Source organism: Lampris incognitus, chromosome 2, assembly GCF_029633865.1.
Source record: "Lampris incognitus isolate fLamInc1 chromosome 2, fLamInc1.hap2, whole genome shotgun sequence".
Classification (NCBI taxonomy): domain Eukaryota; kingdom Metazoa; phylum Chordata; class Actinopteri; order Lampriformes; family Lampridae; genus Lampris; species Lampris incognitus.
Genome location: NC_079212.1, coordinates 99,168,738 through 99,191,440, shown reverse-complemented (window position 1 = coordinate 99,191,440; position 22,703 = coordinate 99,168,738). Strand labels below are relative to the sequence as shown.

Genomic DNA, 22,703 nt, shown 5'->3' with positions numbered 1-22,703 from the left:
CACACACACACACACACACACACACACACACACACACACACACACACACACACACACACACACACACACACACACACACACACACACACACACACACACACACAAAAGAAAGATCATAAAAGGGGAAAGAGAGTTTACCTTGGGTTGCCATCCTTTCCACAGATGTGCGCACACACACTCAGGCAGGCAAACACACACTACAGTTACATGGAAACACGCAAACACAAAGCACTTTAACATCAAAGACAATGCCAACACAGATACTACAAACACTGACCACATACCATGCCATTCATACAGAGTACAGTGTTATTATATCTGTAAACATATAGATGTCATGCAAGGTTATGGATCCACCATGGACAGACTCAGGAATGACAACAAAACAACAATGAAATAAACCCTCTCCAGACAAAGAATTTACTTCAACATGAAAACATGAATTTTGGGGAGCTAGAAAGTCCATTTTGAGATAGAAGAAAAAAAAATAATTCCATAATTTCAGAATTTAGCATCTTTGAAATTGAGATTTAAATAAAAAAATAATATTAAATATAGAGACCATGTGTGAAACTCATTATTTTGTATTCTTTTCACTTGAACTACTTGGTATCATTTCAGATCTGTTGAAGATATCAGTTGGGCTGTCAGTTATTATGTGAGGACAGAAGTCCATCCATCCATCCATTATCCAAACCGCTTATCCCAATTGGGGTCACGGGGATGCTGGAGCCTATCCCAGCAGTCATTGGGCGGCAGGCAAGGAGACACCCTGGACAGGCCATCAGGCCATCACAGGGCCGACACACACATTTACACCTAGAGACAACTTAGTACGGCCGATTCACCTGACCTACGTCTTTGGACTGTGGGAGGAAACCGGATCACCCGGAGGAAACCCACGCAGCCAAGGGGAGAACATGCAAACTCCACGCAGAGGAAGACCCCCAAGGTTGGACTACCCTGGGGCTCGAACCCAGGACCTTCTTGCTGTGAGGTGACTGTACTAACCACTGCACCACCATGCCGCCTCTTGTAGTTGTCTTACTGTGAAAATCCTATCCGCAGTACTCCTGTTCTTCCTGAAACCGCACTGTGACTTTGGCAGCAGATGTTCTGTCAAGTGCATCCTGCATTGCATAACCTTTGCTAGGACCTTGCCTGCAACAGCTAGTAGGGATATGCCACAACTGTTGCCGCAGATGGACTTGTCACCCCTGTTTTTGTACAGGGTGACAATTTTAGCATCTTCCAATGTTGAGGGACTCACTCCTGGTCCCAGACCTGCAGGATGTACTGATAGATCATTCTGGTGAGACAGAAGTCAATTGGGCCCAATTCATATTTTGGACATGAAGAGGGACTGTATAACACACTGAAACATACTGTAATTAACCCAAGCTGACATCCTAAAATCTAAAGCGACACTGATTCCACATATATCACAAACATATCCACAAGTTGAGGACATCACAACCTCACAGTTGCAAATCAAACATCCGAAACCACCCAAGGACACAAAACATCCACACAAAGTTATGTAAATAAAGATACCAAGGGTACGAGCAACATGCATAGAAATGCCCAAATACTCGTTCCACATCGTTCCTTCATACCACAGTTAAACAAGCTGGCAAACGGATGAGAGTTGTGGGAGACGGCAAAAAAGGCTCTGGGAAGGCGGATGCAGGGATGAGGGTGCCATGTGAAAGACGCTACAGTATATATGCAGTTTTAATACAAGGCCATGATTTGTCAAAAGGTTTTATGGGTCAAGGTACAGAAAATGCCCAATTGGAAAAAGCAAAGGAAGGGAAAATAAAGCAAAATAAACCATGCCATTTCTGACTCAAGGAAAGAGGAGGGGAAGATGTAATAGAAGAGAGGTGAATTCCATGCATGCCATTTTTACTGCCTGCACTTCAACGAGATAGAGTAGAACTTTTTTTAGTTAGTTTGACTATCTATCTATCTATCTATCTATCTATCTATCTATCTATCTATCTATCTATCTATCTATCTATCTATCTATCTATCTATCTATCTATCTATCTATCTATCTATCTATCCATTTCTTTTCATTCCTAATGTTCTACATTTAACTTTGAGGAATTTTCTGGCAGTCTTTTCCAAATTAAATTACATTAACTCATGAGTTAGGGGGTCAGTGATCTGTGGGGATCATTTCTGCAATCTTCCATTTACATAACAGTCTCCCAAACTGAAAGCTGGCTAGTCAAATATAAAGTAAGCATCCACTTAATTTATTTGGCCTAAAAAGGCGTGAGACCTTGTTAAAATCTGAATTCTGCCAGAGCATGTCTCATGTGCATCTCTTTTTAATTAACACCAATACGCTGACAGCACAATATGTCCTAGATTTTCTTGTAAAATTATGTTTAAAGGACATTCAGACACTATAAATCTTTACTTTTCTCCTTTTTTTTATATCTTTGTTTTACTTGCATTACTTTCCTTTTCTGCTGTCAGCTGCAAAAAGGATGTACATCTGATTTATGGCATCTAATCTAAAGGCAATTCCATATCTCCTTGTGTGCAAAAAATTATTGCTCATACTGTATCCAGCATCTAGTACTGTGTACAGTGGTAGCCATTGTGGAAAGCTTTATCTTTCAATCCTTCATAAGAATGAAAATAATATTAATAATAAAGGGTCATGATGCACGCTCAATAATCCAGGTAAGAATGTCACAGAAAGTTGGATCAGTTCATCTGGACACAGCGTTTTTTGAGAGAAATGTTTCATTACTCATCCAAGTGACCTCTTCAGTCTAACAATACAGTGGCATAACAACAGCAACCGATGATCTAACACAGGTTTGAACGGGGAGTCAAAGAGGCCAACTACCCTGACCCGGGGGGGGGGGGGGGCTAAGAGTACATCTGTCACCATCTTGAGACCTTCCAATAGGCCATTTAGAGAGAGAGAGAGAGAGAGAGAGAGAGAGAGAGAGATCAGTATTCAGGGCATCTGTTCATATTCTCCTTGACACACAACTAATTGAAATACGAACTATGGGGGAAGCGAATCGTTTCAACCCATCCACAGGGACAGCGGAGGGGCCGTTACGCTCGCGCTACATGCTAAATCTTACAGTGCTGTTTACACTGGTGTTGAGGTGACTGGGAGAAAGAGTAGGGCAGAGAATAAAATTATATAGGTGAAGTAGTGAGAAAATAAAAGGACTAAGAGGAAGAGAGTGTGGAATGTGGAAGGGGTGTCAGTCAAGGAAGGGAAGGGGGGTTAGATATAAGGAAGCAGTCAAGAGTGGGAGGGCTAGAGAGAGAGAGAGAGAGAGAGAGAGAGAGAGAGAGAGAGAGAGAGAGAGAGAGAGAGAGAGAGAGAGAGAGAGAGAGAGAGAGAGAGAGAACATATCCACAAATGGAGTATGCAAAGTTCTCGTGCCATCAGTACATCTTTTGATATTGTTTGACTGATAAAAGCACATACCAATCACTTTTCATTACCCCGACAGACAAAGACACACAATTTACAGTCCAGTCCTGCTATGTGGAGGCACCATTTAATCCCTTCTCTCTGTGATCTTCACCCCCTCAACACTAGCCACCTAGAGGTGGCAGCTGAATCCAGTGAGCAAACAGCTTAAGCACATCACCTTGGCATGCTCAGCTATAATCGCTCCTATAATGCTTTGGCGATGAAACATACTCTCTCTTTGTGAGCTGCAACCCCGAGTGTCTTCATGGATAACATGATCTCTTTCTTTTTCATACAAAGGTGTGGACTGTGTTGTTTTCTTAGCTTAATCTGGCGTGGCCTCTCAAAATGGGGGCTGCCCGTGATCAGGTTTCAAGACAATGTGCGAATTTCTGGTGCTTCTTTTTTTAAAGGGGTTACCTGAAAATGTGTTACACGGAGATTTACGGTACACCTTTACAATGAAGTCACTTATTTATCACATTCAGTTTTTCTTTCCAGTTAACAAAACCAGCAATTATTTTTAAATAGTTGCAGCTGGTTTTCCAAGGCCATATTTTACTTTGATTTGGCCCCTTTATATAGGTCTATTTAAATTTCATGATAGGCTCAAAACCAAAACTCAGGCAATATAGCATTCTACCTTTTTTTTCCATTTGAAAGCTCAAGTTGTGATTCTTCTGACTGAAATATGGCAGACCTTGTTGGCCGATGTGACCAGTCTATTGAAAAGCTGCATTCAGTCGTGCTTAAAGGCACTTCAATCATAATCATACAGACACAGGCAGCACTTATCATTCCACCATCTCCAAACACATTTTCACAACTGGTCTGGGGATTATAACTTGCATTATTTCAGTCTAAAGCCAGTCTCTCGATACATCTGGGCTTTTGGTGTCAACCTGTACTGTAGATGGGTTTGTCCTTTGCAGATCTGAACCTGCAAGGATGCAGGGGAACTAGAGGGAAATGTTCCCAAAAAATTGTAGGTTCTGTAAACCCTTTATCTCATCATAGACTAGGTTTCATAAATCGTTTTCAAAGATAAATAACCACAACAAGCTTTGCATAACTCATGTACTTTTTCTCCCTTTTCATGGGGTAAGTAATGTTACAGTGTTTTCGACAACAAATAGCTAATTTTTCAACTTGACATAATTTCACAGTTGTATTGATGTTAACTGAGGTCATATTTGTTAAGTTTATGTCTTATCTAACGTGTTATCGAGCTCCAATGTGGCGGTACAACTTACCGTTAGCTAAGGTAACTTGGGCCCTGTTCACATACAGCATTAACATGCATCTTGGGTGATCTGATCACAAGTGTTAACAAACTAACTAGTTAGTTAACTAAGTTAGCTTGCTGGCAAGTTAATATCAACTTGGGCAACAGTTCAGAGCTAATTTAAGTAAATGGCTAAAATGGCTATGGTTAAAATGGCTGCAAAGGACTGAAAAGGCAAGTCTCTGAGGGTGGATTGTGCTTGTCGTTAGCTAGCAAGCTAGCGGTCCTTATCTGTATTTTTGTTTTGTTTATAGATAAATGTTGTTGTAAAGTGTTACAATATATATATTTATTTTTAATATTTATGATTGAAGTTAGTCAGAATGTGTAAATACTGAAAACAACTTTTTGTTGCGATTCTTAGCTAATATAAAATTGTCCCTAGGTGTGAATCTGTGTGTGTGTGTGTGTGAGTGGGCCCTGTGATGGCCTGGCAGCCTGTCCAGGGTGACTCCCCGCCTGCTGCCCAATGACTGCTGGGATAGGCTCCAGCATCCCCACAACCCTGAGAGCAGGATAAAGCGGTTTGGATAATGGATGAATGGTTTTGGTTTTTTTTGGGGGGGGGGTTCATTTTACAACCTTTAGATAAACTAGCATGTCTAATGACCTGTAGCTTTTGACCTACAGTTGGTTCCAAGCTTGCCATGACCTACCTACTGCATGTCTCATGTAGATGTGGTCACATTAGAGTTAAGGATGATCATAAAACAGAGCTGACGTATTTCCCTGTAGTGCGTTGGATGGTTATCACTCCACAGGTGCATTGAACCTTGAGACCACTTTCTATGTGGCAGGAGTAGCTGTTGTAGGTGATAGGGATGAGCTGCAGTGAGGATAGCAGTGTTTGGGTTTGACCTCACAACCTCCATTTTCCCCCTCAGCAATCTACAACGTCTTCTGTATGACTTATTACACAGTGACCCCATTTGTTCTCACATCACCGGTCCACTTCTAGATTGGGTTCAACAGTTCATGATGTAACAACAGAGGGGCCCCATCTGGCAAATGGTTCAACTCCATTTAAAACAATGTGATTGGCCAACTTGACAGCTGCTCAGCCAATTGGTTGAACTCTAACAGGGCTCTGACCAGCGAAAAAATTAGGTGATCTGACAGACACGGTCGCCATTGGCAACCAGAGATGGTTATAGTGACGCATTTTTTCATGAGAGAAAAACTGAGAGGGGCAGGGCGGCATACGGCCATGATCACATACAGCACTTCCTTTTCACAGTAAAATGTTAGGCATGTCTGTGAGCATCGCTCGTTCACAAATGACAAGAGTGAAAGAAGACACACATCGCCATGCTTGTTGCCAGGCCACTCAAAGTTCGACAACAAAGTGCGACCAGACTGTTGGACTCAGGCGTGTTCAAAAGAGCATCGTATCTATGCGATCAAAGCCTTAGATAACTGTAGGGCACGGCAACCTTGCTCTCATTTTAATGGGCTCCAACTAATAATGATTTTCAGTATCAGTTACTGTAATCTGTTGATTTGTCTGTATGTGTGTGTGTAATGTAAAAAAAAAAACAACTAACCAAAGTATTACATTTTGTTTACTTACTAACCAGCTGCCAAAAAAAAAAATATATATATAACTTTGTTAAAAGAAGCACTCAACGGTAGGGAAAGTGCTTATAGCATGAAACAGGCTTGTACTGTCTCATAGAGAATTTACTTGACTAACTGGATTTTATATACTATATATATATCCATCCATCCATTATCTTAACCGCTTATCCTGCTCTCAGGGCCGCGGGGATTCTGGAGCCTATTCCAGCAGTCATTGGGCAGCAGGCGGGGAGACACCCTGGACAGGCCGCCAGGCCATCACAGGGCATGCACGCGCACGCGCGTGCCCACACACGCTCACACACACACACACACACACACACACACACACACACACACACACACACACACACACACACACACACACACACACATTCCTAGGGACAATTAAGTATGGCCAATTCACCTGACCTACATGTCTTTGCAGTGTGGGAGAAAACCGGAGCCCCCGGAGGAAACCCACGCAGACACGGGGAAAACATGCAAACTCCACACAGAGGACGACCTGTGACAACCCACCAAGGTTGGACTACCCTGGGCCTGGAACCCAGGACCTTCTTGCTGTGAGGCGACTGCACTAACAACTGCGCCACCGTGCCACCACACACACACACACACACACATCTATATCTATATCTATATATATCTATATCTATATATATATATATATATATATATATAAACTCTTTAACGGAGTACTCCATGTGGGGACCCGATCATCTATATTTTGGGAGTAGTGACAGATTAAAGGTACAATCCATAATCACATGGCTATGCTAACATGGCTATGTAGAATGCTGCGACAACATAAGTGTAAGGAACAGGACATATTTCACCATCGCACAACATTGTGTATTCATTTGAGAAACGGAGACAACTGGAAGCCTTGACAGGAATTAAAAGTGATGCAGCAAACAATGGTGGACTGTACCTTTAACTCCGCATTAATACCGAATTTCAGAATTGAAGTTCTGCTTATTTATTTACCCTGTGCACTGCATGATTGTCTGTTATAGCCTACTATTAAATACTAATTATTGTTAATTTCTACTGAAGACACGACTGCCCTATCAGTTGCCAATTGACAATTTCTGTACTTGCTTTGTTAATGGCCCAATAAATACAATAAATAATTACTTTAAGAACTGAAAGGTCCTGCCTTGTATATGTTCAGCACAATTTTGTGTGTCTTTCATATTATTTATACTGTAAAAAACAGTGTTATTATGCCAATATCAAATATTACTTATGGCCAATTTTCATCCCTACTGGAGGAACAGTTGGCCTATCAGCATAGCCTGTTGATGGTTCTTCTATACCACGGCCTTTATAAGAGGCGAATGGAACAGGTATGGTCATCAACACCCCAAATCCCTTATTTTTGTATGAAATATTCCCTGAAGAAGAACAAGAAATATCTATCTATCTATCCACCTGAGTTATAAGTGGTAGGGCCATCTCCAGCTGGCTTCACAACAATTTAGCATTCTGCATTATTGCACTTATCGAGGGAATAGTCACAGTCGATAACAAAATGATGGCGGTTAGGGCAAATATCTCTCCTCTGCTAACTACATTTAGCTCCTCGGATGAATTTCAGTTCTTCTGTACTTTGTTCAAACCCTGTTGTAAAGAAACATACATTTATCCTTTAAATAATTACACTTGATGAATATAATCAACATGCCCGAATCTTTCAAATTTGTTAGGAATTTGTAAGAAATAGTCGCAAATTAGCCAGAAAACAAAAAAAAAAGGGGGGGGGGTCTTGCACTTGAAGGTGTTCTAAAAAATGATTCTTCTGTACTCTATAGACACTCGATAACAAACATTGTGTAAATTATTTTGTATGAAATTACATGATAAATAATAGGCAATACACGTGTATAGTGGTCTGTCACAGGTCTGGTATGAATGGGTACCATCACCTCACTGATTTAGGCTGGAGTTAAAATGCCGGACCTGGATATATGAAATTATCTAAGCCATGTTTTACAATAACAGTAAGATACAGGTGGAAGAACTGGCTCAACTCATGGAATTGAAAACGCTGCAACTGTTTATAATGTATGCTGTAATGTATTGTTAATTACTGTATGCTGAACTACAATCTGAAAAGGGACACCTTCAATAGTTACCCCTGTAAGTGTGTTGATACAGGTTCATAGTATTATATGGTTTAGCGGTATCATTTGGCTTCCGTGAGTGTGTGTGTGTGTGTGTGTGTATTAAAGGAAGGTCAATGTGCATGCTGCTTTGTTAAATGGCAAATATTATGTAATGGTTGCATTCGGACCTTAAAAGATAAAGGAATGAATGCGCATTTGTGGTTGCACCCGCACACTTGTATTTCATGGTTTTACAACTTTTGCATCTAACTGAGAGGAGACGGTTATCCGTTTATTTGCATGCATATCTATGCAGTTTGACTTTGTATTTGTCAGCTTGATGAGCAGATATGTGTGTGTGTGTGTGTGTGTGTGTGTGTGTGTGTAAGTGAGACTTTGCATGTGAGAATGTGCATGTGAGCCAGCGTAGCAACCTCAGAATAAGTACATACTGTGGATGAGGGGCACTGTGAAGGTTTAATTTTGAAGTATTGTTTGTCAGCAGCTGCGGGTTTCATCCTCTCAGGATTAGGGTTAGCATGGCTGAGTGTGTTTAACAGGATTACTAATCTGAGCCATGCTGCCGCTGCGTGTGTGTGTGTGTGTGTGTGTGTGTGTGTGTGTGTGTGTGTGTGTGTGTGTGTGTGTGTGTGTGTGTGTAATGTCTCTGCTTGGGCATGTAAATGGATATTTGTCTGTTATTGTGTATCTGTGCATGCATGCTTGTGCTTGAGTGTTTGTGTTGTATCAGTAGGCTTTCTGGGTCTGTATGAAAATGTGTGTGTGGGGGGGTTAGTAAATAGCTTTGATGTGCATGTTTTTTGTGCTATTGTGCATATTTTGTGTTATTGTTTTTGTGTCAGTGTGTGCGTGCGTGGCTTTAGTAGATGGCTTTGATGTGTATGTGTCAGTTACTGTTTTTTTGGGGGTTTTTTTGCATCCGTGTGTGTGTGTGTGGTCAAACAACGACCCCCAGATTAATTTATCTCTATTCTCCATAACTAAGTACTTAATATACTCAACAAAGGCGATGCTAATGGCTCCATCTCTCTCTCTCTCTCTCTCTCTCTCTCTCTCTCTCTCTCACACACACACACACACACACACACACACACACACACACACACACACACACACACACACACACACACACACGAATAAGTGCTATTAATGTTGACACCAATGTTAAGGTCAGCAGGACACACTCAGTAAAGTGCTTTAGAGCTTTTAAGAAGTGAATTGACTCTAATGCTTCATCATAAGGTTGCTGTGTGCTTTTTTTTTCTTTTTGTGGGGAGGGGGGCGGTTAGAAATGTGTTTGTTAGCAGGCACGTATACTTACAACAGAAACTGGTGTAGTTTACCTCAAACGTATACACCATTTGAGAAATAAAATAATTTGACAACTAGGCTTATAATAGATCTGACAGCACAAATATAATAAATACATAGATACATAAAAGTTGTGTCTTTAAAAGGTCAACACAAAGTTTTAACAATGGCTGATAAAAGCAAACTTTTACAGACTCAACACTATTTATTTTTTAGACGTACGCAATATAAATGAACTTCTGACATGTCTTTTTGGCTGGATGTGAAACATGTAGCAGAAATGAGTATTAATGAAACCTGTTGCTGATGCTGGACTTCGATGCTGGATGTGAAACATGTAGCAGAAATGAGTATTAATAAAACCAGTTGCTGATGCTGGATGTGAAACATGTAGCAGAAATGAGCATTAATAAAAGCTGTTGCTGATGCCGGACTTTGATGCTGGGATCTACTTTGATCGCATGCCCATGCACATATCATCAGCCGCCACTTTCCCAAACCTGCTTTTGAATTAATAAGTGCATGTGTAAATGATGTCTGCATTCTGTAGCTGTGTGTGCAGTATGAGTATGTGAGCACAACAACGGATATGAATATGTGTATGACTAGCTATCTGTATGAATGTGCATGAATATCATTAAGTACACCTGACTGAGAGGACGTGTGTGTGTGTGTGTGTGTGTGTGTGTGTGTGTGTGTGTGTGTGTGTGTGTGTGTGTGTGTGTGTGTGTGTGAAGCATTCTCACTCTGGCCCACATCTATTGACAGCTATATGGCAGCTTCAATATCTCTGCGGTATCTATTTCCTGAAAACGAACCTATAGAATACAATGCAACACGTGCAATGACCAGAGCATTTACTAGTATACACAAACACATTAAGTTGTAATAGTATTTCAATTCACCGCCCCCCACACACACACACAGATAAGACAAATATGTTTTCACAACAGTAACAAGACCTGCACAAACAGACACCTGCATGATAATGTGCAGAATAAGCATTTCTGTGATGAGTGAATTCGGGGCAGACTGTTGTTCATTGATGGACACACTGCACATGGATGGATATAGTGTTTGTTTTATTTTAAGTACTGGGCAGTTCTTTTTTTGGGGGGGGGGGGTTCCCCCCCTTTTCTACCCAAATTGTACCGGACCAATCACCTCGCTCTCTGAGCCATCCCAGTCACTGTTCTACCCCCTCTGCCGATCCAGGGAGGGCTGCAGACTACCACATGCCTCCTCCGATACATGTGGAGTCACCAGCCGCTTCTTTTCACCTGACAATGAGGAGTTTCACCAGGGGGACATAGCGTGTGAGAGGATCACGCTATTCCCCCCTGTCCCCCCCCCGCCCCCAAACAGGCACCCCGGAGTTTCACCAGGGGGACATAGCGTGTGGGAGGATCACGCTATTCCCCCCAGTCCACCCCCCTCCCCCGAACAGGCGCCCCGACCAACGAGAGGAGGCGCTAGTGCAGCGACCAGGAGACATACCCACATCCGGCATCCCACCCGCAGACACGGCCAATTGTGTCTGTAGGGACACCCGACCAAGCCGGCAGTAACATGGGAATTCGAACCCCGTGTTGGTAGGCAACAGAATAAACCGCTACGCTACCCACACACCCAGTACTGAGCAGTTTTTTTAACCATTAGCCTGCTCTGGCAGAAAGAAGTTAAGGTTAACTCCTGATATCAGCTCACATTGGTCCTTTACTCTCTTCAAGCATCTTTGTGTGTACTTAGGAACAATTCTTACAAGGTTCTCCTTGAAAGAGAGAGTACTTTATAAACATTTTAAGGTGACTTTCTTGATGCCTGAATCAATTTGCAGCCACAAAGATAATGAAACACCTTTTTTAATTCGGCATTAAATTCCCCACTATTCATAAACTGATTATGCCATTTTTGGTCACAGCTCTTAAGTACAAACACTCTCATCACTGATTTCTTAGGTCCTCTCACCCCACATCCACTGACACCTTGGCATCCGTGTCTCTCCTTCTCCTCTACCTACCTACCTACCTACCTACCTACCTACCTACCTACCTACCTACCTACCTACCTACCTACCTACCTACCTACCTACCTATCAATTCCTCCTCTCTTTCTCTCTTACCATCTATCTTTTTTTACTTTGTCTCTCTCTTTAGTTTATGTGGATATCCTACTTCATGATACTGTGTTCGTGTTTTAGACGAGCATCCCTGCAGCTCCACGTCCGTGTACCAGGAAACTGGCCTGGCTATTAAAGCAGATTCTCTCTTCTGACTTTCCGCTTTAATGTCCTCTCTCTCTCCCTCACTGCCGGCGAGTGCTTTACAACCTGGCCTCCCAGATTTACGCAGGGGCAATTGAACATTTTGTCGCGGCGCACCGGAGCAGATGGAAAATTCATGACATGGGTTGGAAGGGCGAACTTAGCATAAGACAACAACACGCTGCAACGTCTGCCTGGTGGATTGTGAGCAAGGTATCTCTGTCTGCATACACAATGATATAAATATATATGTATACACTGGCTGTGTTTTAGCCTTCTTTTTTTTCTGCAGCTTACATGTTCTCTTGAGCTTCACAGTACTCTTCATCTTTTCTTTTTCTACTGACCCCTCCTCCTTTCTTTCTTTCTTTCTTTCTTTCTTTCAGGTCTAGACACCATATATATATCCCTCAAGTACTCACAGCATTTCACCTACTGTTACTACGTATCATACAATTAAAATGTCATGCTATCACATGTTCACCTACAAATTCCTCTGAAGAGAATTTATTTTTTATTTATTTTTTAGGTACTTTTCCCTTTTAAGAATCTGACTCAATCTATTGCAAATACACAGCCCAAACATAGTCTGACTCACCAAACAGCTAGCAGGCAGTACTTGGCAATGACAGCTTTTATGAAAATGTGGGTGGATCGGTCGTGGCGAATGGTGTGTGTGTGTGTGTGTGTGTGTGTGTGTGTGTGTGTGTGGGTGGGTGGGTGGGTGGGTGAAAGGGAGGTGGATGATGAGAAGATAGTTCAAACATGATTCCCTTCACCTCTTACTTCTGCAGTTAAATCACATACATACAGGCACATACACACACATAAACACGGGCGGCAAGCAAAATGTTGCATCACTATTGCGTTGCACTGGAGTTGGTAGAAACACGACACTGCACACCAGCACCTGTAATAGACCTCGAGACTAATGGGAATGGGAATCGGAGTTGACATGTAATACCACTGTACGGATGACAAGGTGCGAGCGTGATGCCCCCGTGAGCGATGACGGCAAAAGACATGCATTGCATACAGAAACATCCATTGTAGAAACCCACCTGCAAGATGCACTTCTGCAGAAGGAACTGGCTTGAAAATTCTAGTTTGCTTTTTATTTCTGAGTGATTGTACGTCACATTAGACTATTGGGTGACTTTTTGGCAACAAGATTTTTCTTTTTCTTTTTTTACAAAAGAGGGGTGAGCTTCCACGGTGGATACACCTGTACATGAAGACGATAGTGCAAATCCAAGGTTTGCTTTCATTTAATGGGCAAGTCAATATTTTGAAGGTGTTTATTTAATTTAAATACTCTTTTTCAGCCACAAATGTTGTAATGTTTAGAATTAATGATGTACTGGATTTCTGATTAGCTGTTGTGATTTTTCAAAAAACTTTTTTTTATTTAAGAGAAACTCTATATATGCACATATAAACACTAATATGTCATTTTTATCAAGGAAAAGCTTGGAGGTTTTGATTATAATTGATAACAGGAGGACAGGCTGTATTGTGGTTAATCAAGTTAGTGCCTGAACTTTCTTTAACGTTTGATATTTCTCATGACTCTGAAAATGACATTACTATGGCATACTAACAATATCAATATGAAACCCTATTTCCCAGTCTCCCACCGGATACTATATGATATAATATTATTTTCTGTACATACCCGGTCACCTTTAAATGTAGAATAAAACTGGTAACTGCAGTTTAAAACTGAGTTTGCCACTGAGTGACACTTCGCTGGACGGCTATGGCAAATGGTTGAGCCGACATTTTGATTTGTGAATTATTGCATGACGATCAAATACTCTTCTCGAGGCCCCGCTTTGCTCAGTCAATCTTAAACGGATTAGCAGAGATCCTGCTTTGATACACAATGTATCGAACAACGTTTAAGTCATTTTTGTTTCACTGCACAAATCTGATTGGATTGGCCTACATGAAGGAACAGGATCACCGTTAAATGAAGATGACATGAAAGGAATAATTTCAAAACACTATGTCGATATTGTAGAAAACAATTATAGCGAGTGAATTATAATTGTTTATTATTAAAAAAAAATCAGTATTTAACTATTCAATTAATTAGTTCACAGTTTCTATCATAGTACAACAGTTTTTCATGAAGCCATAGATACCCAAATAAATGTATATAGTAAATACAGTAAATCATATATGCATTGGGTGGGTAAATTCTTTCTCTTATTCGGGTCTTTGTTTTTAGACGGTTTTGCATGGAGGCCAACAAAGAGCCATGTTCAGTTTCTCACAACGTGCTAGTGAACATGATAATACAGATGAACTGGGGTCAGATGGCTAACTTCGCTAACCGGCTAACCTCACAAGCCCAATACGTATCTAGCTAGAATTACTTTACTAGTGTGTGTGTGTGTGTGTTTGTGTGTGTGTGTGTGTATGAATGAGTGAGAGAGGGAAGATTCAAATACAGCCAGCAATACCCATGCAGAGCAGACATGCAAATGAATGGAGCACAGTGGCAATGAAAAACAGATATCCAAAGAAAACGCAGTGCAGAACAGCAGGAGGAATTAAAAAAAAAATTATGAAGGGGAAGGTAAAGTTCATGACCCAAGTCAAACAGGATGTCGTGGTGGTACACAGTTGCCGTTTGGTGGGAAAAACAAAATGAAATAAAAATATGATGAAATAAAACAAACATAACATAGGAAAGAAATAATTCTGCCTACAAAGCGATAATCACCTTCGCTCGGGATGACTAGAATGTACGGCGTTGTTATTTGTCCCCTACCTAATACCGCTAAGGCCAAAGGCCATCCGTCCCCGCCGGAGTGCATGAGAAAGAGAAGAAAAAGAGAAAGAGAAAACAAACAACAACAAAAAAAAAAGGAAAAAGGAAAAAAGAAGACAAAAGTCTAAGAAAAAAAAGCTTTTTTTTCTTAATTCATTTCATCAAGGTGGATTCCATCTGAGAGAAGAGAAATTGCAGTGGTGAGAGATAGTGCTACAAAGCTGAGATCAATTGGACCAACTAACACTCGGGATGTGAACTGGGATGTGATTGGTACATTACAAGGAAGTGAACATCTAGGACCACCTTGATTGACCTATTACCAGGAAATGGCCCAAAAGACGTGCTAGTTAGTGGTGATGTATGTGGATCTATATGAGTCTGTTGGGGAGAACGTGGATTTCCAAGACGTGACAGTTAGTGAATGCTGATATGGTACCGGATGTTAATATTTACCCAGTGATTCTGCCAGCTGGTCTTCAAGGGTTAAAAAAAATGAAAAGGGTGAAAGAAGGAAATGGGAGAGAAAAGGAATCAATCGATGAGCTAAAGGAAAAAAATGTTTTAACTTTGTGGTGTGGGGACCTCAGGCTCTGCTGCAGTTTGTTCAGCCAGAAACAAGACTGGGTCAGTTATTATCATTAACAGGATCAATAACACATGGGTTTTGAGTCCTAGACTTCAAGGGCTGAGCCAACCAAGCCATTATAGATCAGCGTCACAACCTCCAGTGGTTGTCAGCTCTGATAGTGGTCTAACAACACCATTATGGTACAGTTGAAAACCAGCAACAGTGTGGGACCTGAACAGAGTTTGGTTGACCCATGAACTAGAACTGACAACCACTGGCATACAAATAACAGTAGCAGGCAACACAGTAAAACAAAATATAAAGATAATCCTATCTTATCAAAGTAATTATGCAAAGACAATTGCGCAGACAGTATTGCCCAACAGTGTTGCCCTGTTAGAATTGGACATTTTCTGGGACAATGGAGGTGGTTAATAATGTTTTAAACAAAGAAGAGAATCAGGACTGAGGATAAGTTAACAATAAGGCTACTCAAAAGAAAGAAGAAGAAAAAAGAAATGTAATAAAATACAGCCATTCATTAGAGTTGTCGGTTTAGCCATCTGCATCGTCACAACATGCTGCCCGTGACTCATGGCCTTGGAGAGATACTACATTTAAGCCATGGGTCACGTTGGGAATGGGCATACTAAGGCTCATAGTCACTGAAAATTTTCCTTTTTTTTTACATTAAAGTAGACAGCCACAAAGTTGAAAGCATGTCTTTTCCCAAGCGGATGCTCAGAGACACAGGCAGCAGCATCTATGCACTGTGGACCTCCACCCACCACACTACCCACTCATAGCACAGCCTAGGAGATGGATGGGCAGAGTGAACATGAACACTAGACACCCCGAACGAGGAATGAGAGAGGAGGGGTGGAAAGAAAAGTGCTCAAATGAGGAATTAACGGTCTGACAAAGGTAATAAGAGATGGAGGGATAAGAGAGGTGTGGGGAATCAAATCGGCGCTTTGACACACATGAAAAAGCACAAAATAGGGACAAAGAGGAGATGGTGGAAATCAATAGAGCGCTGAAAACCGTTAAAAGCATGTGGCAAATGGATGTGTTTGCCTGAGATGAGCAGCAAATAAAGACACGAGACATGGGGGAAGCTAAACGGAGTGGGATGAAATGGGTTGTGGGGGTAGAGCTTTAGCCTCCCTCTGTTGGACTAATGGAGGTGGTCAATTGGCAACTAACATCCCTGATGTCTGCTTTGTATACAGATAAGCAACACGGACAGGGTATGAGACGGGAGGGGGGTGATGCAGAAAGAAAGAGAAAGGTGTTGAGAGAGGTGGTGTGAAGGAGAGAGAATTGGAAAGAGTAGAAGGTGGAAAACGATGGTGGGAGAGAACAGAAAGCGAAAGGGTCAGAGGACAGCTGAATTCAAAAGAGAGAGAGAGAGAGAGAGAGCAGGGGCAATGAAAAGAGAAACAGAGAGGCAGAAAGCTGGCGGGTGTGAAGGAGGCAAAGGAATAACATGCAGGGTTAACATGATAAGGTCGGAGGGGTGGTTCATGGCCCTAACTCAATGTTCTGGGTTTGAATCCCGGCCTGGCTAATATTTGCATGTACGTGTTGGAGTTAAGTGTGAGGGGTTACCTGTGCTCTCTCAGAAATAGCAACATTTACATGACCAATTCACAAGTACTTCCGTGATGTCATTGACTATCACTGGTATGCAACACATCCATATGGCAAAACCTCCTTATGCAGTTACTAATGGAAATATGACATCACACAATATTGCAGATATCTTTTGGTGCATGCAAAGTATGTTCAGACGGGGCCTCATACCTTTATTAGCCAGGTGGACGCAGTTGATTTTGGTTTCCTGCCGAGAGGACAGAGAAATAGAGAGCGAGAGAATGAGAGAGAGCGAGAGAGAGAGAGAGAGAGAGAGAGAGAGAGAGAGAGAGAGAGAGAGAGAGAGAGAGAGAGAGAGAGAGAGAGAGAGAGAGAGAGAGAGAGAGATAGATTGGTTGATTAATAAGCTGGTAAATTTCAAATGTAGAACAGGGCAAAGGTCAGTACATCTCACAATGGTAATATTTTGAATATTAAAAGAGAAACAACACAAGAGATGTCTGCAGGTGCACTCTTGAGTAACATCTTGTGCAATTTGCCATTCTCATGCAAGCATTACTGTTTGAAGGCCGACCTTGCACCCTGACCTCCCTGAAGGTAAGCAAGGGAAGAAGAATCTGTGACGGTTCAGTGAGATATCGCATTACTCTCCTTGTAAAATTTTAAATCTTGAAACCTTAAAGGTCCACACTGCATCTAAGGTTAGGTGAAAAATGGAAAGTGTCGGATTGGGAACTACCTTGAATCTCATGACAGCAACAAATTAACCACTACTACGTCACCAAAGAAGCCTTGGTGGTGTGAATGACCTCTCACTTTTAAACTGAACCTGGAGAATGTGCAAAAAAAACAAAACAAAAAAAAACAAGTCCCCCAGGGAGGAATGTTTTAGAGTTACACAATGCAATATTGCAGAGGTGTGCACATGAAGACACTCAGACAGCCCTCTTTGACCCTCCACACACACTCGCCCCTCTGTATTGGGGCCAATCCAAAGTTTTAATCTCTTCATTTGTCCATCCTTGGGTTTTCTGTGTGTCCGCTAATAAGTAACTGTTTTGTTTTTTGGATTCCCCCCCCTTTATCTCCACAATTGTACCCGTCCAATTAACCCACTCTTCCCAGCCGTCCCGGTCACTGCTCCACCCCCTCTGCCAATCCGGGGAGGACTGCAGACTACCACGTATCCTCCGATACATGTGGAGTCACCAGCTGCTTCTTTTCACCTGACAGTGAGGCGTTTCGCCAGGGGGACGTAGCGCGTGGGAGGATCACGCTATTCCCCCCCGGTTCCCCCTCCTCCCCAAACAGGTGCCCCGACTGACCAGAGTAGGCGCTAGTGCAGCAACCAGGACACATACCCACATCCGGCTTCCCATCCACAGATATGGGCAATTGTGTCTGTAGGAATGCCCGACCAAGCTGGAGGTAACACAGGGGATTCGAACCGGTGATCCCTGTGTTGGTAGGCAATGGAATAGCCGCTAAGCTACCCGAATGCCCGAGATAATTAACACTTCTACTATTCTATTATCTATTTCTCATCATTTGTATGAACAAGTTAACTCATTCACACCAAGAGTAGTGATTTCATCACTGAGTCGATCCATCTCTGGTTAGACGTATGCTAACTGGTATAATCACCAGGTATAATGTTGGGTCGAAATGAAAGCCTGCATACACAGGGTCCCCCATGGCCTATGGTTGGATTGGATACCACTAAAGGAGACCTATCACATACACACAAGCACATACAGCGATACCCTCACATGCACAAAAAAATTGAGACATACACAAAGGCAATCACATACACCCACACATGCTTACACTCACTAATACACACCAACTCACTTTCACATATGTACCAATGAAGACAGACAATAACACAAGTGTATGAACACACACACAATGTATACACACTGCATCTGTATATATACTGTAATATATATTGTCACCTGAACATGTGTTTGCCATAATTTTTTAGTCTTTTCATATCTTTAAATTTCCTTTTCATGTGTAGCAAACCCAGACATACAAGTTTGGATTCTTCCAGACATGTTTTGTGGTTTAATCTGACATTCTGCTTGTGTGTGCACCAGGGCAAACTCACACACAAATGGCCTTATCGCCACCTCACATAAAAGTGCCAAATTGATATAACGAGTTTTATTGGAGGCCCCCTTCATCCTCCAATCTCTCTCTCTCTCTCTCTCTCTCTCTCTCTCTCTCTCTCTCTCTCTCTCTCTCTCTCTCTCTCAGACACACATACAGACAGACACACACACACACACACACACACACACACACACACACACACACACACACACACACACACACACACACACACACACACACACACACAAACCCCCTCCTTGGAGCCTTTGCCAAATGCTGGCAATCTTATCTGAGGTCATACATTCTTTAGCATCCCTGGAAAGATTTCAGTGACTTTCCCTGGTTCTTCATATGTCTGCATTAATGGGAATTAACTGTTTAACCACCTAATCATCCAGCTAATATTACTCAGCAAACGTTTTCATGAAGAACAGTTCAACTCCCACATCAGTGCCATATGAAATGACCGAGTTATTAAAATTCAGATTTAATGCATTGTAGTGATGTGCGAGTCAGGGTTTTTTTTAACACCTGCAACCACCCGACCTGTTATATGAGAGTGAATCTGCACTGCCCGACCCTCTAAAATATGCGTTGATTACCCACCCGAACCCGACCCAACTTACAAACCTCCAAATTTAGCCTAGGCTACAGCAAAGTGAGCAGTGTTGCACTATTTCATTTTCTGGGCTGTTTGCCCAGCATAATAGCCTGTTGTATTTTATCCTAATAGTGTCTGGGTCCAGATCCTCATAGTGTCTGGGTCCAGAGCACTAAATAAACACATGAATCGTTCCAAATAGTCTTCTTTATTGTTGAATAGCAGCAAAACACCTAACCCTTCATTTAACATATAAACGCTGTCTTTCTCTTTCTCTCTCTCTCGCGCACACACACACACACACACACACACACACACACACACACACACACACACACACACACACACACACACACACACACACACACACACACATAAGCCTCTTCTTTCTGACAATAAAAAAGGCGGTGTGAACAAAAGCTGTGGATCTCAGGGGAAAAAAACTTGTAGGTGAAGTCTCAACACTAAAACACATGCACTGACGAAAACCACAGTCGTAAATTGATGACAAAATTGCTTTTGTGTATGTGTGTGTGTGTGTCTGAGAGAGAGAGACAGAGAGAGGGGAAGAGAAGGTGGACTAGTAATGCACAGCCTCGCCTATAGCACACAAATAAGTTATTAATAACTTACTCGGAGCACTGCTTTGTCACTTTTTGACCTGCCCGCCCGAACCCGTGATACTTTCTAGTAAGCTTATGCGAACCCACCCGACCCGCAGGTTGTGGGTCGACCTGTGCATCGCTAATGCATTGTGTGAGCATCTAGCAACCATTTTTGGCAAGACAAGTGTCGGAATTACTGACGTAGCCTAATGACATGTTGATTTTCTTTAAATTTAATAATTTAATACATTATCTGGTAATGATCCGAATACTAATTTCTTGTAGAATAGAAATTTGATCTACTTCCATTCAGTGCTAGCCACAGTTTAGGGAATTAAGCTTTCATTGTCTTTGTTCTGTATTTACTTGTGTGACTAATGTTGTGCAATTTCTTTCCTTTTTGTCATTTAAATTTGTGTTGATTTTTTCAAAAAGAACAGTAACAGGAAGTCTAGTGGTATACCGTTTCAACAAATTCCACCCCTTCAGGGTCCTGATTTCATCACACATGGTATGGAAAGAAAAAAGTAAAATATAAAATAAGTAAAGACAAGTACACATATGGAAGTAAGAAACTCTATCTGTAATGAGAGGCACAGGGAAAGTGCCACAGTCACTCAGGGTTCTTGGCTATTCTTGAGATCTAAGCAAGACCCCATCATGCTTTATATGAGTCCAGAAAAGATCCCAAGGGGTAGTCCCATCTTCCATGTTGCCTTTTAACCTGTTGAGCATAGACTTGTAGGATGCAGTCTCAATCACTGCATTTACCCAATCTTTCAAATCTTGAGATTTAGCTATTTTCCGATGTCTCAAGATAATTCTGGAAGCTGTGACCAAACCCACCATCATAACAGAAAAAAACACCTTTTGATATATTTGGTGTTTGAGATCTGTCCCCTAATAGACAATGTTGTGCAGTTTCTACGTGTTCACCCATAGAGTCACATGATGTGTCAGTGTTGATGACATAAATGAGTAGGTATCTGGGCTAATTAGATTATCCTCCCTAGGTAGGACATTAATATGGTGATTTTTCTTCCTTCAAAAACAAAACAGTCTTCTGGCTCAAACAAAGAAACATCAGCGTTCCCTCAAAAACCCGTGGAAGTGTCACCTTCCTTTTGACATCTGCCTCCTACTAGAAAAGTAGTTTTACACCGTTGGACCTCTGGTTTTCTCTCTTCCTTTCGGCTCTCTCGCTTCAGCCTTCTTTTTCTCTCTGGTACGCGTGCAGAGCTTCAAGTCCTGCTCTGTTTTTTAAGATTTTTTTTCTTCTTTCCACCATGTCCTAATTTTTCCTTTGCCTTTGGGCTTGTGTTTCAACTTTTGCTGATGAGTCACAAAGCTCTCCAAGAAAGCAACCGCTAGGAAACCTAAAACACCGGTTGAGACGCTGCACGCCAATTTGCCAAATATAATTTTGTAATCTTTTATTTTAACCTTTTGTTGCTATATCGTTGTTTTCAAGATTTTTTTTAGATCTCTTACATTGGATCAGACCCATTCACCTCTCAGTGAACGCACCGAGACCCCAACATACACACCGACTGTGTGTACTGCTTCTGTGTTGCCTCCGCTAAGCTAAGCCTCTCATGACGTGTTCCCATTTTCCAAGTTGAGCCTCTGAACCAACTCTCCCAAAACATTCCCATCTACAGCACGTCGTTGTTGTGCGTATTTTCTTCATCTCAGTGGTTACATAATTATTATCTGGTGTTGTGTGTTTCTGTGAAGCAAAGATGGAGGTCCCTGAATTGACAGTTCACCACTTTCAGATCTGTGACTGATTAATTCGGTTTATCTTATTTTCTTTCTTTAAGAAAGTGGTGCCCCCAATCTTCAACGAGTGCACAAATTTAAATTATAGTGTAGTTATGCTACACATGCCAGTCATTTCTCTCTCTCGCTCTCTCTCTTTTTTTCTGGAATATTCTCTCATAAATTGATGAGGAATGTGCTTCTACTGCCCACCATTATGTTTCTCTGTCATACAAGCTCCATCCTTCTCGCTCAACCTCTTTGATTATCTTTCCATCTCTCTCGCTCTCTCTCTATTTTGCTGTGACTCAATCATAAGTACAACATACAGATATGTTTCCACTCAACTGTGTTTGCACGTTTCTTTTTTTCACTTCCACCTCTCTTCTCCCTGCCTCTTCATGATGTGCTGTCACAAGAACAAGAGTGAGCTTGTTTTATACAGATTGGCGCTCTCTTCATGCGTTGGCCCATTCATCTTGCTCAAAGCGCTGATGCGGGAAAGCGGCCAGGGTGACGCCTGTTACTTCAGCAGCTTAACTGCTCTCCCGCACACACATGCATGCACTTGCGCGAGCACGCACGCACACACACACGCGCACACACACACACACACACACGCACACACTCACTGTCATCATCATCCATC

At 41.9% G+C, this 22,703-nt stretch overlaps 1 protein-coding gene across 1 annotated transcript in view; it reads right to left on the bottom strand.

Moving 5' to 3' along the window:
• ptprt (protein tyrosine phosphatase receptor type T) overlaps positions 1-22,703 on the bottom strand; it is a 442,632-nt gene that overhangs the window by 190,093 nt on the left and 229,836 nt on the right. The window contains exons 14-15 of the mRNA XM_056300890.1: positions 17,183-17,219; positions 14,758-14,814 (exon numbers count right to left, since the gene is read on the bottom strand). Coding sequence (XP_056156865.1) covers positions 14,758-14,814; positions 17,183-17,219 — 94 coding nt within the window. The remainder of the gene's footprint in view (positions 1-14,757; positions 14,815-17,182; positions 17,220-22,703) is intronic.